We start from the raw sequence: 16,161 nt of genomic DNA, 5'->3' as shown, positions 1-16,161 counted from the left end.
AACGGTGTGGGTGGGTACTGCTCTGGAAGCGCTGCTGTGAAGGGAGCAGAGCTGGCTGCACCAGGGCTTTTGGTGGCCAAAGTTCAACTGCTGAACAGTCAGTGTGGTGCCAGGTGCCGCACCATTGCCCCCAACAACTCTGGTGGCCAGTCAGGTAAGGCTATTGAAGAGGTGTGGACAGGTGTCTCAAAAACTGGGGAGGGCTGACCCTGGAGTCCTGCCTCCCACCCTGTGCTCAGAGCGCTGGGCACACCCCACGCTGTGTACTAACCTTTGACGGTGACTTTGTGTTCCCCAGTGCCAGGGTGAGTGAAGAGCTCCACGTGAACCGACACCTCCCCAACCGGGTCATCCACGCCAGCGCCTGCTCCATGACAGCAAGGTAAGGTATGAGCCCCCCCGTAGTCAAGCAACCATGGCGGGCCAAGCTGTGCCCCTCCCCACACCCCTGCTGGTGGAATCAGGTCACCAGCTTGGCTGAGGTGACAATTGCTCATGACTCAGTCCCCAATGCCTCCCCTGCCTGCTTTCTCCTGCTCCCCTTCTGCTCCCTTCCCAGCGGCAGCGTAAACTGAATGGGGGGAGCTGGGGAGAGAGTTGCAGCCACGTAAAGTATTTCCTTACCCATCCCTAGGGCTGGGCCCTGGAGACTCCTCACACATGCGCTGGGCCAGGTGTTTCACACACCCACCCCAGGGCAAGCTGGAGCAATTCCACAGCTGTCAAGTCAGCAGCTCTGGAGCGACACTGGTTTAAGTGAGCTTGACTCTGCCCAGAATGCCTCAGACACATCAACTCCCCAACTCTGCCACACAGGAACAGGGTGGTCTGGTGGTCTCCTGCACCCTAGGCCAGAAGGCAGGAGCTCTGTGTCCTTCATTACGGTCCTGAGTGAGTCACTTTGGCCCACAGGCACAAAGGGGTTAAGGTGCTGAATTCTGAGGCACGGGGTTCTCCATGTACATGACTGGAGTCTTTCCTCCGCAGCTGTCTCTAACCCAGTGCTTATGATAGCATCCAGGTGCCACTGTAATTGCCCACAGGCAGACTCAAGCCTGGAACCTCTTGGAGCTTGGTGCAGGAGCTGCTGCAGGCGGAGCTAAAGCCCAATTGGCTCTCAGCCAAGGCCACAGAGGAGCTGCCTACTTTCTCTGTGTAAGTGGACTTGGTACCACACCATGGCTGTGTCTACACTAGCCCCAAACTTCGAAATGGCCATGCAAATGGCCATTTTGAAGTTTACTAATGAAGCGCTGAAATGCATATTCAGTGCTTCAATAGCAAGCGGGCGGCCGCAGCACTTCGAAATTGACGCGCCTCGCCGCTGCACAGCTCATCCTGACAGGGCTCCTTTTCGAAAGGACCCCGCCTACTTCGAAGTCCCCTTATTCCCATCTGCTCATGTGAATAAGGGGACTTCGAAGTAGGCAGGGTCCTTTCGAAAAGGAGCCCCGTCAGGATGAGCCGTGCGGCGGTGAGGCGCGTCAATTTCGAAGTGCTGCGGCCGCCCGCATGCTAATGAAGCACTGAATATGCATTTCAGCGCTTCATTAGTAAACTTCAAAATGGCCATTTGCATGGCAATTTCGAAGTTTAGGGCTAGTGTAGACATGGCCCATGTGACAGTGAACCACACCCAGGTGTGTAGGTTTCACCACACACCATGGCCAAGGTCCACCCAGCAAGGCAGTGGCCCACACTGTATCCTGGAGTCCTGACCTCCCCCCCAACTTTGCTGTGCAGCTCTATAGGCCTGGGCAGCTCCATGGCTGTGATGGCCCAGCTGCTGTAGGAACCTTGGCTCACTGAAGAGGCTGAGGCCTGGCCAATGCACTTGGAATGAAAAGCAGGAGTCAGCAGCTGCAATGGCCCTTTCTCAGCAGCCAGGGGAGGTGGTTTAGTGGATCTTTTCCACAGGAACCACAGAACAGGACAAAGTCCAAGCTCATGGCAATAATAAAATTGCTCCGTTCTTGCACAGTAATTTGGCAGTGGAAGCTCCCAGCTGTGGGACTGGGCCAGGCAGGGTGCCCTACCGTAGCTCACCCAGGGGGACTTATGACAGGGCTCGGTCTTTTCTAATGCTTCCCTTGTAAAGTGATGCACATGGCCACAGGACGGTTGGGCACAGTGAGGCTGCCATGTTCCCAACTGCCCGTGCTGAGCCCAGCCAGTCAACCCCACAGTGGAAGCGTCTGCTTGTGGGCAGGACTCCTTTCCCAGAACACTGGCATGGGAGCGCCTGCTAAGGGCACATGGGCAGCCCTGGAGTTGGCACATCCTGCCTGACGGCTGTGAGGAGCAGGAGGGGAGCATTACTGCCTAAGCTGTGCCCACCTGCCATGTTTGAGTCCCTCAGCTTACAGCCGGCCAGAGTTTTGGCAGCAGCGTCAGCTGAAAGAGCTCACCTCCAGTATCCCGGAATGCCACGGTCCCAGACTAGCACTGCACAAGCTCATATGACCTGAGCCCACCAGCACCTCCCCAGCTCAACTCCAGCTGAGCTGCCCCATCCTGCCCCCAACTGGCTGCCCCTGCCCCGCCTCACCCCACAGACCACCCATGACCAGCAAGACCATTCCCTGGCCAGGCAGGTTCCCTGGGGTGCTGCATGCAGGTGGGGGAACAAGGAGGGGATGGGGAAGGCACGTGGTATAGCACATTGGACAGGATTATGAACAATTCAGTCCAACCGGGAAAGGGGTAGGCTATTTAAATGAGGGCGGGGTTCTTCCACACACCATGGGGAACAACCCCAGGCACAGAAGGAAAGGTTACATGTGGAAGGAGGGAACGGCCCTGTTCTGCAGGGTCTGCTTACTGCTCACTGACCCAATGGGACACCAACCAGGGGGCTATGGTTGGGGCTCTCACACTCATGGATTAAGGAGAGCTACAGGCAGATGGCAGCACTGCTGTCCTCCGCAGGCTGGTGACTTGTCGGGGGGCACCAGAAAGAGGGGACCAGTAAGACAGTGTTTGTGTGTTTGGGGGGGTCAAAGTCTCAGTCTCTATCCCCCACAGCCGTGTTGCTCATACACACAGTGTGTGTCCTGGGACAGTGGCCAAGAGGATGCATGATAGAGGGTAATGGCCTACTATGTCTAGCAGCTCCTGGAGCACCTCCTTAGCGCACATGGTAGAGGGTTGTGCCACAGCACTGAAGCTGCAGGTGTCCCAGGTCCTGTGGTGGAGCAGAGGTGGCCCGTGCATACAGCTGAGGGACTGCAGCCAGGCCCCCCTGGCCCTCTGCTCCAAAAAGGCGAAGGGGGGTGGAGTGGGGTGGGGATCCATCATCTTTGGCCCCTGCATGCTGAATGGACACTCTGTATTTTCCTGCTAGCATTGAGCTACACTAAACCAAGAACCCCCCTGCACCCTGAGTCGCATGCTGAGACTCCCTCAGTCTGTCAGCCCAGGGAAGAAGGAGTCACATTTCAGTGCTCAGTGCAAGCATGGAAAGCCCCACCCACAGTGAGCCCTGCCCCAGGCAGAATGGCACCCCCAGGAATGCAAGTGGCAGGGACAAGCTGGGCAGGGGATTGGGCAGACCCACCCCTCCCAGTCTGCTGCAGTCATTCCACTGGCTTAAAGCAGGCAGGACTGCTTGGCACCCGGCACAAGGCTAGTAAGGGTCTCCCTGAGGCCGGGGAGCTGCTGGCTGCAGCTGGGCCCCCCATCTCCCTTTGGAGCTTGGCAGTTAAAGACTGAGGCTGGACCCAGCAGGACTCGATGCCCACAGCATATCTCCTGCCCTGCACTTCTTCACTCCCCAAGGGGCTGGGTCCTGGCAGGCAGGTGGCTGCGTTGCAAAGGCTGAGGCTCAGCATTTCCAGGAGGGTGCTCTGGGCTGGACACATTGCCTGGGGGTGGGGGGGACACCTCAGCTGGCTGCTATTCACTTCCCAACCCATGTGGTCACTGTGAATGCCTGCACCAACTAGGGGAGGGGACGGGGTCTGGCAGAGGCAGAATAAGCCTTTGGTTCTCACCCACCGGCATGAAGGCCCCCGTGACCTGGATTCACAGCTCAGAAGGAACCACTGCAACTAGAGCACAGCCCATATAATGTTTGCCAGTGAGTCCTGAATCCAGCCCATACCTGGTAGTTGAGAGAGAGCATCTCTTATCTAAAGACTCCCAACCTAGGTGTACAGATGTCAAGTGGCAGCCTAGGGCAGTGGGTTTTTTTAACCCAGTGTGCCGTGGCACACGGGGGTGCCAGGAGACCCGTCCAAGTGTGCTGTGAAATATAGTCAATTTCTCCTTCTTGTGGCTCTTTGCAGAGCCACTGTGAGGGGAAATGCTGACCCTGCAGGACCTTGTTCACACCAGGAGGCACCTGAAATGCTGCTTCCTGGCCTGAATGAGTTGGTTGGGAGCCCATCCCTACTTCCTGCTGGGTCAAAGGAGAGGGCAGGAGCCTTTTGGAACTGGGAAACGGTTAAATGCCATCTCCTGGCTCCCACCGGCTGGCGGGATGTGAATATGGAAGCCATTCATGTGACCATTGTATATAGCGGCAACAAACCTGATGCAAGGTGGTCCAAGTGACGTGTCTAATGAAAGCTGGTGATGCCCCGAGTCTGTCTGTCTGTTGCTTTTATGTATGTGCTGTGTCTGGTATGTGAAGTTATAGACATTGGCTCTGTAGCTGGGTCAGAAATGTTTCAGAGCTGAGGTTCACAATCAAAGGTGTGCTCACCTCCCCCGCCAGGATGATGGACTAAACAAAAAGCTCAGATGTCGCATACACATCTCAGGAATTTGGTACTTGTTATCCACAGCAGCCCAACTGGTCAGGTGACCTGGGCTGAGCAATGAGATTGAAATCAGATGTACAGACGTTTGTCCCACATACTATGGAAATGAACTGGGTCGTGCTGGTGAAACCAGTCACCAATGGCAATTTGCCACAACAGCCCACCTGGGTCAGATGACCCTGACCGTCCAGGGCCTATGGGAAGAAGAAAGGACTTTTTCTCTCCACTTGAATACTGTAAGATGGCCCTGTCAGTGACCATCTTGTGTCCAGTCCCAGTTCCAGAATCCAGTATTCCAATGTTCCAAGGCTCAGTGTTCCAGTTGTCAGTTCTCCAGTCTCTATGAACTAAGCCACATACCTCATGGGGTGTGTTTTCAGAGACATTCAAGAAATCAGCAGCTAACATCGCTGGCCTGCATCAAATCGCTGTAATTGTTGTATGTAATGTATCACTTTAACAAATTCTCTTAACCTGTTCTTTCTTTCTTTGTTAATAAACCTTTAGATTTTAGATTCTAAAGGATTGGCACAGTGTGTTGTTTTGGGTAAGAGACAAGTATATATTGACCTGGGATTGCATCTGGACCCTTTGGAGCCTGGAAGAATCTGTGTGGATTTGGTGAAATAGGTTTCAATAACCTCTGACCTAAGAAGAGGGGGTGTTGGTCTAGGTTTTCGTAGCAGCTAGAGAACCTGTGGGTTTGCTTATGAGGCTTCTGGCTGGCCAGTAGGACTGACAGAGGTACTTTTTGTGGCTGGTTTGGTTTGCCTTAGTGAGAAGGAAATCACAGCCAGGGCTGTAGGTGGCTCGGTTTTAAGCAAACATACCCTGGGTTGATTCCCTTAGCTGTACACAGAACCCCCGTCATATTACATGGGGAGGGGAGCCTCCCATCACTGGTTACTCATTTACTCAACCGCCCTAGCACGGCATTGAGTGGATTTTGAAAATATGTCTGTGCTCACTGTCTATGATGTATTCTGTGGTGGATTTGAAACATTAAGGTATTTGGTCCTTGTTTAGCTTGTTGTATGCACTGCTATGCTGCAAACCTCTCTAGTAAAATTGTACCCATAGTAAATGTAAGTAAGTGTGACATTTATGAGCAATCAATGCAGCTGAAAAAAGTGGGTGTGCCATGGAATTGTTTGTCTCAGTGAAATGTGCCGTGTTACTGAAAAGGTTGGGAACCACTGCCCTAGCTAGGCCATTTCCTCCCTGGGGCCACCTCAGCAGCAAGCCAAGGAGAAACAGCAGGGCTGGGTCTAGCTCTCTGTGGGCAAGTCCATTCACTTCACTAGGACAAGAGCCAACCCCCTTGGACCATCTGGACCTAGGAATCTGACAAGAGGCTAAGCAGCGCTGCTTTCGTGGGGAAGAGAAATTGGAAAGAAGTGCCCATATGTGGGCCCAGGGAGGTTAGGGGTCTGGCTGGAAAGAAAGACACAGTCACCTCCTCCCTCCCCACCCCCAGCAGCTTTTAGAGCAGGAATTCCCCATCCTTGTTAGCCACACAAAACCCCCTCCCCACTGCTCCGTGCCAGCTCCCCGCAGGGGCAGGAGGGACTGTTACTAGCTCCGGCCGGTTCAGAGGGGGAGGTGCTCAGGGTGGGTGCATCAGAGTTTGGATGTAATAGACATACCCTTCTCAGGATAAATTTCTTCACTAAGGGTAAACCTAATCCCCTTTCCACCATGGACTAGTGAAAAGGTAAAAAGGAGAAAGACAGGGGAAGAGACAGCGAGAGAGACAGAGAGAGAAAGTTCACGTGTAAGGGAGCAAAAAGGGAAAACATTGAAAAAAAGGGAAGAAAAATAACAGATAAAGAGATCAGATCTCGCAGACAGGCGCCGGCTGCAGCTAGAGAATCCAAAACAATACGTTACAGTGACATTATGCTAGACAGCAGGGTAGGGTGCTTGGAACCCATTGCCTCCAGGGAGGGGCCTCTGAGCACACTGTGATCACCCTCAGCTGGGGTTTGCCAACAGCGAGTTCAAGTCTGTGGAAGTGGTGTGGCTCAAGCACTGGCTGGGAGGGGGGCTTTTTCTCTGCTTTGCTAATCCTGGATCCTTCCCTGGTGCTTTCGTACAGCTTCCCACTCCCCTTGGCACCAGCTGGGAGGGTGGTTCTGGCCACCTGTCCCACTAGGAGGTAACTCATGCACTCCACCAGTAACAAGCCAGTAGAGCCGCTAGCTGTACATGGCCCATGCCAAGGGAAGTGGGCAGCGTTACCATCTCCCAGCAAAGCCCCTTCTGCCCGCCGTGCTCAGCAGCCACTGGAGAGCCAGGACAAGCTTCCCACGCAGAGCCAGTGAGGCATGGATGCATGGCAAGCCTGCCAGGGCACCCCCACCCCCAGGGCTGGCTGATGGAGCAATGCACTGAAAGGGCTATTCCTTCTGCTGGCTAGACAGTACCTGACTCAGTTTCCCCTCTTCCACTGGCCCAGGCCATGGGGCTCAGGAGAATAGAAACAGGCCTGGATGCCAGAATAGGACTAGTGCTGGCTACTGTGGCCAGTGATGGGGCAGAGGTGCAGTGTGCAGCCCCCAGTGACCCAGCAGGGTTAACCCCTTCAGTGCTGGGCCCTGCATTCTAGATCCATGCCCTGTGTGCCTGGAGCACATGGAGAAATGTCAGCAGGGTCTCATCATTCATGAGGGTTCTATGTTTAACACCCTCGTGAATGCTGATTTTTCATGAATATGGGGAGTCCCTGGGGCCCCAGGGAAGTGGCCACTCGGGTGCTTGTGAATAACTGAATTTGAGAACATTAAGTTTGAGAATCCTCAGGCTCTACTGTATTTTTATTTGGAAGTGGCCACTGCATGGAGTGCCGGGCTGGAAACATGAGGGTCCTGCTTTTCAGAGGTTGTGAGGCCCAGTAATACCAAAGGGAGCTGGAGGCCTCAATACTGCTGACAGTCAGGCATCAGGCTGCAGCACCAAACCAAACCAGTGGCCGTCTTGGGATGGGCCCCTCCTGCCCTGGCTGCAGCTATGCCCCAGCTTTTGGCTGCCCTGGGCCCAGAGGCCAGGCATGCCAGATGCAGCCAGCACAGCTGTTATCTCTGGGAGTCCCCCAGGATCCCTTTGCACTGTGCCCCAGACTCCCCTGCTGCGTAGGCTCCCCTAGTGCATGTAGCACTGGTACCAAGGGGCAGGCTGCCAGACTGGGGGCGCTCAAACCCTCTCCCCAGCGGGTGGCATAGCAGTGCCAGTGCAAAGCCACCCCCCATATCAATGCATCCCACCCACCAGCTCTCCATGAAGGGCCTCCTTGCCCATTGCACGCAATGCTCCACTGCGCCTCAAGTCCTAGTCACTGCTACGCGAGGAAGAGCAGGGCATACCTGCAGCAGGTGCCCTCCCCACACACATTCCTGGCACACCAGGTGGCACCTGGGCCATCCCGGTGCCTCCCTCACAGATGCCCCCAGCCACTGGGTGGACATATGCAGGACACCAGTCAAAGAGGTGGGCATGCCGGTGTGGCAGCTGGGGGGCAGGCGCTGCCATGATATCACTTACCCTGAGCCGACTGAGTTTGCACAAAGGTTTTGATGAGCAGGTCGGTAGCCTGTGTGTACAGAGACAGGGCGTAGCGCAGCGACTGCAGGTCAGGGCTCTTCTCGAGGAAAGTTTTCTTCAGCCCCACTCCTCCCGCATGGAAATATTGCTGGGGGCAGGCAGATAGATGGCACAGATAGGGTAAGCGGGACCCAGGCGGGAGCGTCAGGACATGGCTGGGTGTCTATGTGAGGTGCCAGCACAGTGGCCAACCTGCTGTGGGCACAGTCCCAGGCAGGCCCTCCTCAGGCCACCCTGACAGAGAGACCCAGCGTCTTGCTTGGGCTGTGGGGCTGCTGGGGACAGATGGGGACCCTCCATGGCCGTACCCTGGCTGGATGCAGCAACCACCACTTATGTCTCCATTCTGGGGGGCTAAGAGGAGCATGGGAATGGCCCCTCCCTCTCCACAGCCTGCATTTACCCACCTCTAGCGAAGCCTAGGCCCTGGCCCTGAAGGAGGGCAGGGACCAGCACGCTTACCTTGATGGTGTCCAGGGCCAGCTCCACCACTGCGCACTGCTTAGGGGTCAGGCTCTTGGCCTCCTCACGCACCATATGGTCCTGCAAAGAGCAAACAGCTGCGTAAGAGATGGGGCTGCACCATGCCACATCCCAGCCCCGGGGGGTCATGGTGGGGGGGGGGGCAGAGCTGCCTCCACCCGCTTTACTAATGCACAGCAGGGGGAACAGGGGACTCCTGGCTCCTAATTACTCTACCAAGTCCTTTTAATGGTGCCTAATTAGCCCGGCTTCTTCCTTTCTATTAACAATGTCTCTGATAAGCTAAAGCGACTGCCAGGTGCTACGGCTTGGAACTCTGGTTTTCCATCACTGGCTAAGTGACCTCTAGGTTGGCCAGTGTCACCCAGAGATGGAACAAACCCACATTGCCACAAGCTGTCTTAGTCCATTTACCTTCAGTTTGGAGAGCTGTCCCAGCTCCTTGGCTGCATTGAAGATCATCTGGGTGCCCTGTACCACACAGGAGAGAACAAAAGGGAAAACATCTTGAAAGCGCTCCTGCCTTGTGCTGGCAGAGTGCAGCCTCTGCCAGGGGGCTCAGGCCCACTCACTAGTGCTGGGAGGAAAGAAGGGCTGGTGGGAGCTCGCAGGAGTGCAGGGTGTGACATACACTACATGTATGGGGAAAGCACCCTGCCGGGTTTCCGGCATTCATTTTAGCAGATGTCCCTGCCATGAAACATGTGAGCCACCCATGGCCTGGGGCTCTGCCCCACAGCTGGGGTATATCACCACTGGCTGCAGTTTGAAGAAAGATTCACTGGTATTTGCGTTCAGGAAGCAGCGTGATGCAGCTCCCTGCCTAGCAGGTCTCCAGGCCCCAACCCCTGCTGGCTAGCCATGGGGATGGGTGTGACTCACACACCCTGAGGGTACTGAACACCCCCCTGCATCAGGCCCAGTGATTTGGGGGGGACCTGTGCAATGTCCCAGCACCTGCTGGGCTCGGGGAGTGCCAGTGCTTCCCTCCTCTCCACTGCCCAAGGCTCTGGCTTCCCCAGGGGTGCTCTCCAGCCTCCTCCCTCTGCAAGGAGCACCTGCCCTGTTCTGTTCTGCCTTGGCAGGCATGTGCCTCTGCCTCCAACCAGCACAAAGCCTCATGCCTGGCTCTTGGCACCCTCAGGTCACAAAGTAGCACCTGCCCTCCTGGGCACCCCTGCACCCCTTGTGAACTGCCTCGCTGGCCAGGAGCTCTCCCAATATGGGGCCTTTCCTCCCTGCCCTGCAGTTTGCTGCTGGCTTTCTCAAAGGGGGCCAAAGAGAACCCTTGCCCCCTACCCCGCCTGCGTGACTGGATCCCCAGGGCCTAGTGGGAGCGCTCCTTCTGCACTGGCTGGCGGACAAGGTGCTGTTCTGCCTCCCAGCATGTCAGGATAAGACGCTGACCCCTGCTCCTGCCTGTGGCAGCATCCTCTCCCTGGGCCTTGAGCGTGACACACAAGTCCCATGGCCCCCCAGGATGGGGCCAGGGGAGCCAGAGAGACAGGCTGAGCCCTACCTGCTTCTCCCCTCCCTGCCCTCCCAACAGACACCCCAGCCAGAGGGGGCAGAGGGAGACATACGAGCATGGAGGACACAGACCAGAGTGGGGCTGAGACACACAGGGGCCGGGAAACAACACACAGGCGACAGACTGACTGGAGGAGGGAAGTCCAACTCGCTGAGCCACAGGGCCTAGCCCAGCCCCTCAGGGGCCCATGTGGTGATCACACTGCCCTGAAGGTCTGCTCCCCACACAGTTCCGGCCTGTGGGCTCCTGCCCTCTGACCACCACACTGCCCTTAGTGGCTGTGGAGGTGCCAGGCAACAGGTTCTCCAGCCCTGTGAAAGCTGATGTCTCTCGGGGTGGGGGTGGGGAATCACATAAGGGAACAGGCTCCCCCCCGAGCACCCCTTGCCAAAGGCTGCTCCCATCAGCCCTTGGCAAGAAAGGGACCCCAGCCCAACAGGCCTTGGGTGACCCAGGCTGCTGCATCCTGCATATGGCAGGGCAGGAAGGAAAAGAGCACGGCTGCCTCCCTTGCTCCCACTCAGCATGTCACTGCTCTGGGACCAAGTGGCCCGTCTGCAGAGCAGCAGCACTGAACCTCCCTAGAGCCTCCCAGAGCCCTTCACTTCCCACCCCCCAGCAACTGATCTGCCCAGCTGCCCTGCCAGTGCACAGTGGGACCCGCCTCTCAGTGGGGTGGACTAGGGCACAGCTGGCAAATGAGTCTGCCAGGAAGGGTGCTTGAGCCTTGCTCTAACCACTAGGCCTAGTCCCTCCTGGAGCCAGCTAGCCTGACTCCCCATCTGCTCTAACCAGTAGATCCCACTCCCAGCTGCAGGGTTTGGGCTGGTGGGTGAGCAGAGCCTGGCCCTACAGCCACACAGGGCCCCAGTCATTCAGCAATGGGGCTACAGGCCTTGCCAGCAGATGGGTGTCAAAGCCTATCCCGTGCCCCAGCATGCAGGCAGGTCAGCGAGCTGAGCCCCCGTCTGGCAGGGAGGTTTGGAGTTGGACACAGTATAGGTTGCTGTCCTGGGGAGCGTAGGGTTGGACAGGGGTGAGAGAGGTACAGAGGAGAGAGCAAAACCAAGCAGGCTTAGAGTAAAACTGAGTTTCCTTACATCTGTGTGGCTGGGCAGCTTCACCCTGCTCTGGAGAGAGAACAGCATGGGATATAGTCATCATCTTCAGCAAACAGACCTGGCCTCTCCCGCCCTGCTGAGGACGGACCCCCCACCTCCCAGCCCCTCTGTTGGAGCACCTCACCAGGGCCTCCCAGCCCCGGGCTGGCTCAGACCCGGTGTTCTCTCCCCTGGCTTGTGAGCTGCAGGACGAGATGGGCCCAGTTCTTTGCTGGGGTAAACTAGTGCCATTTTGGTTGGCTCTGGTTTACACCAGCACAGGATCTGGCCCTTGTGCTCACAGAGCTGTTGCCACTCCACCTGCTGCTTGCAGACTTTAGGAAATTCCTGTGATGAGTTCACCTGTTCTCAGGCAGGCCCACCTGTGAGAGTGCAACAGGTGCTTCCCCTACTGGCAACAGCCTGCCATGTCCCACAGCTGTCACAGGCTCAGCTCACTTTCCTGGGGTGAGTGGGGGCAGCTCCAGAAGTAAGATACCTCCTAGGCACTCCAAGCCCCTTACAATGCATGAATCTCATTATCTGTCCCATTTACTCCTGGAGAAACTGAGGCATACCACAAGGCAGTGGATTACTCAGACTCCCTTAGCAAATAGGTGGCAGAGCTGAAAAGAGGATTCTTGACTCCCAGGCTCCTTCTTAAACCACCCTGCCCTCCTGCTCCCCCTGCCCCCCCAGCACTGGTGACTCTTTCCAGGCACTACACAGAGCCAGCAAAGAGCTGTACCTACAGGCTGTGCTCCTGTCACTCACTCTAGTGAACTGGCCAGCACTGCTTTCAAAACCAGCAACAGAACCCACTGTAGGAGGTGGTGGGGAATGGGGGCTGAGAATTGAGGGCAGGCCTGTGCTGCCCCTGCCCAAGTGAGGTGCACAGCTGTGTTATGGTGTGATAGGCCGAGCAAGTGCTCGGGGGACCTGGCGTACTGTGCCCACCTGTAACAGCCACTTCTCAGCATCTGCTCCTCGCAGGACTCGCATCTACCTCGCTCTCACGCTACAGGCCCCTTCACTGGACAGCCCCCCAGCTCGCTGGCCTCAGGCACTGAAAGGCCTCGATATGGCATGAACCAGCCTCCCCCATGCACACTCGTGCCTGCACTTGCTCGCACACACACACACACACACACACACACACACACACACTCGTCCATTATCTTCCAAAAGAGCACACACTGCTCTACAACCAGCCAGGTGACTACAGCAGATGGCTGCACAGTTCCTCACCACCTGGACTGCCACTGCTGGCAGAGCAGTCCCTGCTGGAGCACCTGCCACCTGGGCTCTCCGCCTTTAGTGCCTGTCTCCCACACTGCCAGGGCTCCTCATTCTCCAACACTAGGGGCCACAGGTGGGTGGGTCTATCCCCTCTAGCCACAGGGACCAGGCCATGTGTAGGGCTTGGTTGACCTACAGCCCCATCAGTGCCTCGCTGCTCATTCCTGGCAAACCGTCTCTGTGGGCCTGCCCTGACCTGCAGCCACAGCCAGAAATCTCCCGGGAGACCCGGCCCCCACCTGCTCTGCTCCAACGCCCATCTCCCCAGCCCCCAGACATGACACCACGTGCCTGGCCTGGACGCCACATGCATGGGTGTCTCCAGCGCACACAATGCCACTAAATAAACATAGCTGCACCCCAACCCCCGTTACGCTATCCCCCAAACACCTACGCACGTAACTGCTGGTGCACACAGACATCCCCAGGTAACACAGACAGCACAACACACCACTACATTTCAGTACAACACCACACACACACACACACCACGACACAACATGTGAAGCACGACCCCCCAGGTCCCAAGCAATAGGCAGCTGGGTCTGGCTCTGCTCAGCTGCATGGAGCGGGGCTGGCAGATTGCCTTGACCCGGGGGCGCTTGACACACGGCTAGTGCAGACAGTCACAGAAGCCAGAGGACTAGTTACCTTCTCTGTCCCCTTGCCGTGTTTTCTCAAAAGCGTCCCCTGCAGAGACAATGCCAGAAGTCGATCAGTGGTCCAGAGTGGTGCGAGTGTGCGGGGACATGCGGGTGTGATCGTGGGCTGGGGGAAGGGCCCCAATTTTCACCTTCCCTTGCAGCCCTGGGGAGTGTGGTCACCCTCTCTCAGCTGGCCTGCCTTGGAACAACACCAGGAGCTGGAGGGAGGGACATGGCTCTGTGTGTGCACAGGGGTGGGGGGGCAATTCAAGGGGGAAGCCTTGCACCCATGTGAGCCCCAGGCAGCAGGACTGGCAGCTCTGCAAGGCCCCAAAGCCTTGTTGGGATGGGCGTGGATTGGCACTCCCTGACCTCGGAGTCCAGTGGGCACCTGCCCAAGGGGCCCTTTCCTGCAGTCACAGTTCCTGGCCCGTCAGTGGGGCTCAGCTCCTCAAGGTGCCTGGGCCCTGAACTTGAAGGGATTTGATGGGAGCTTCCCAGATGTCTGGCCCCAGGTGCTAGACCCTGCCCTGCCCCTTGCTGCTTGGGGAGGGGCTGGAGCCAATGGCTGCCACCATCATAGGGGGCAGGGGGCATGCCTCCCCCACCCCCTCTGCCAAGCAGTTCTAGCACCCAGGAACAGCCCTGCACTCAGCCTGGCTCCAAAGCCCTCTCCCAAGGTAAGGGGTGGAGACAGCAGGGTAGCAATGCCAGGAGATGCTGCTTTACAGCCAGCTAGAGAGTGGGTGGTGGGAGGGCCACAGCCTGTAAAGGAGGTGGGGGCTGGCAGTTCCCAGCAGAGGGGGAGCGGCCAGGTGCTTCCACAGAGGTTGAACAGCGTGACTGGGATCGTGCAGGACACGTGAGCTGAGCTGCGGGAGCAGACAGAGGGCAGTGGCAGCAGGCGGGGGGAGGTGGGCATCCAGAGCGGACAGAAATCCCTGGGCCAGATCAAATGGAGCCCCAGGGACCAGCTGATGTAGAGCCAAAGTGGGGAGTCTGGGGAAGCAAAGCAGCAGTGGTCCCCGTGCCCCTCCCATGCCTTGCCCGAGTTGCTCGCCCAGGAGGAGGGATCCCCAAAGGCTGCTGGCACTGGGAAGTGAGCTAGTGGGGGGCCCTTGGACATGCTGTAGGAGTGACCAGGTGACTGGTCTCCTCGCAGGGTCTGCAGGGAGCCAACTGCCCCAGGAGGCTGCCTGTTTTCTTGTTAAGAGCCCCAGTTGGAAACCAGCCAGCAGGGCAGTCCCAAGGGATCTCTGCCTGCTGGCTGGGCATGGAACTGGCTGGGCATGGTACTCCCATGCTGGCTGGGCATGGCACTGGCTGCCTCTCCAGGGGAGGACTAGATTCCATTTCAGAATGGGGCTGCATCCCACACATCTCGAATTACTGTCTCACCTCCAGCAGAACTGAAGTGTGGGGGGAGGCAAGTGGGAAAGGCTGCAGCTAGCAGGTGGAAAAAAGGCCGCTGAAAAAGTTTTACAGGCACAGAACAACATGAAGCAAGTTAAAATGCTGGGCACTGAACAGCCCTTTGCTAGCTGTGTTGCTGAGACTATGAACAGTCAAGATGACAGCATTCACCTCCCCTTGCAACAAGATTGTGCACTAAGCCAGTGGCAGAGCTGAGGGTAGAACTCAGGGATCTTGGCTCTCAGTCCCCAACTGACTGTGCTCTTTGTACATTGGTGATGACTGAAGTCAGGGACTGGCCCTCACAAACATGGGCTCAAAGTATAAACATCTGTAGGGTGCCTCCTTCAGGGCATTTTATTCACTGCCAGCAATAACCCCAGGAGAGGGCCTTACATTTCCAACATGCTCCACTAGCATGGTCTAAGCCTCACCTCCCTTTCAGATGTTGCTCAGCTTCATCACCCTCCTAGGGGAACCGAGGCACAGCAAGAGGCAGTGCATTGCCCAGGGTCAAATGGACCGTCAGTGGCAGAATTGGGGGACAGAAGCTAGAAAAGCCTGGTTCTCGCTCCCAGGCACTGAGCACCAACCTCGGCATGTGCCAGCACAGAGGAGTGAAGAGGTGCAGCCTCGTGCAGTGGCTAGTGAAATGTGTTGCTGTCTGTTTTCCTTCCCCACACACCCAGTGCTGGGAAAAGCAGAGAGGTGCAGCATGTGATTTCAGGCAGCCTCGTCCCCCTCCTTGCCCCACTCCATGCTGACCAGCTGACCTGCAACCCTGCAGTGCCTGGGCCCTTGGGTTCAAGATTGGCCCCCAGCACGCTCTGCATCACCCCAGCCCCCAGCCTTCCACTGTCCTATTAAGGGCCAGAGAGCAAAGAGGAAGGTTGCTAGTGGAGAGCTCGGGGCCCAAGGAGCATCACCAAAGGGGTGCCACACCAAGATCCAGAAGAGGCTGCAAAGAGCTCTTTGCAGGACAGTCCTTTAAACAGAGATGGAGGAGCCATAGCTGGCAGCTAGGGCTGGGGAAGGAGGCAGTTGTTAGGCAGCACAAGGCAAGGATACCCACCACCAGCCCCCACCTGGGGGGGGTGGGCACTGGCCTGCAGGTCCCACCACGGCCTCCATCACTAGATACCCACCTGCCTCTGTGGCCAGTCTGAGCTCTCCATAAGACCCCACAGCTCCACCTGCCACCCCTCTGTTCCGCCACCCCTAGTGTCCCCCCAGGGGGTCCAGCCATGGGGAGGCACTGCAGGCTCGCCCGACAGAGCTGGGCAAGTAGGTGGCCGAGGAGCAGCTGAGCAACAGGGAGCAATGGGGGG

The 16,161-nt window shown here is 57.2% G+C and overlaps 1 protein-coding gene across 20 annotated transcripts in view; it reads right to left on the bottom strand.

Annotated features, from left to right (window-relative positions):
• The window catches only part of LOC142002359 (protein unc-13 homolog A-like), a 131,729-nt gene that overhangs the window by 23,924 nt on the left and 91,644 nt on the right, over positions 1-16,161 (bottom strand). For 11 of the 20 annotated variants that reach the window (XR_012642648.1, XR_012642658.1, XR_012642651.1 and 8 more), the window contains 6 exons: positions 11,478-11,507; positions 9,261-9,317; positions 8,826-8,906; positions 8,304-8,451; positions 6,410-6,466; positions 272-364 (listed from right to left, as the gene is read on the bottom strand). Coding sequence is in view for 7 of the 20 variants with exons in the window: in XM_074978419.1 (XP_074834520.1) it covers positions 272-364; positions 6,410-6,466; positions 8,304-8,451; positions 8,826-8,906; positions 9,261-9,317; positions 11,478-11,507 (466 nt within the window). In the remaining 13 variants the exon portion in view is untranslated. Of the gene's footprint in view, positions 1-271; positions 365-6,409; positions 6,467-8,303; positions 8,452-8,825; positions 8,907-9,260; positions 9,318-11,477; positions 11,508-13,427; positions 13,467-16,161 lie in introns of those variants that run through there. The other 9 variants (XR_012642655.1, XR_012642656.1, XR_012642660.1 and 6 more) reach the window with 6 other exon arrangements.

This window comes from Carettochelys insculpta, chromosome 27, assembly GCF_033958435.1.
Source record: "Carettochelys insculpta isolate YL-2023 chromosome 27, ASM3395843v1, whole genome shotgun sequence".
NCBI classification, from domain to species: Eukaryota; Metazoa; Chordata; order Testudines; family Carettochelyidae; genus Carettochelys; species Carettochelys insculpta.
The sequence above is the reverse complement of the archived record's forward strand: the minus strand, read 5'-3'. Positions and strand labels throughout refer to the sequence as shown.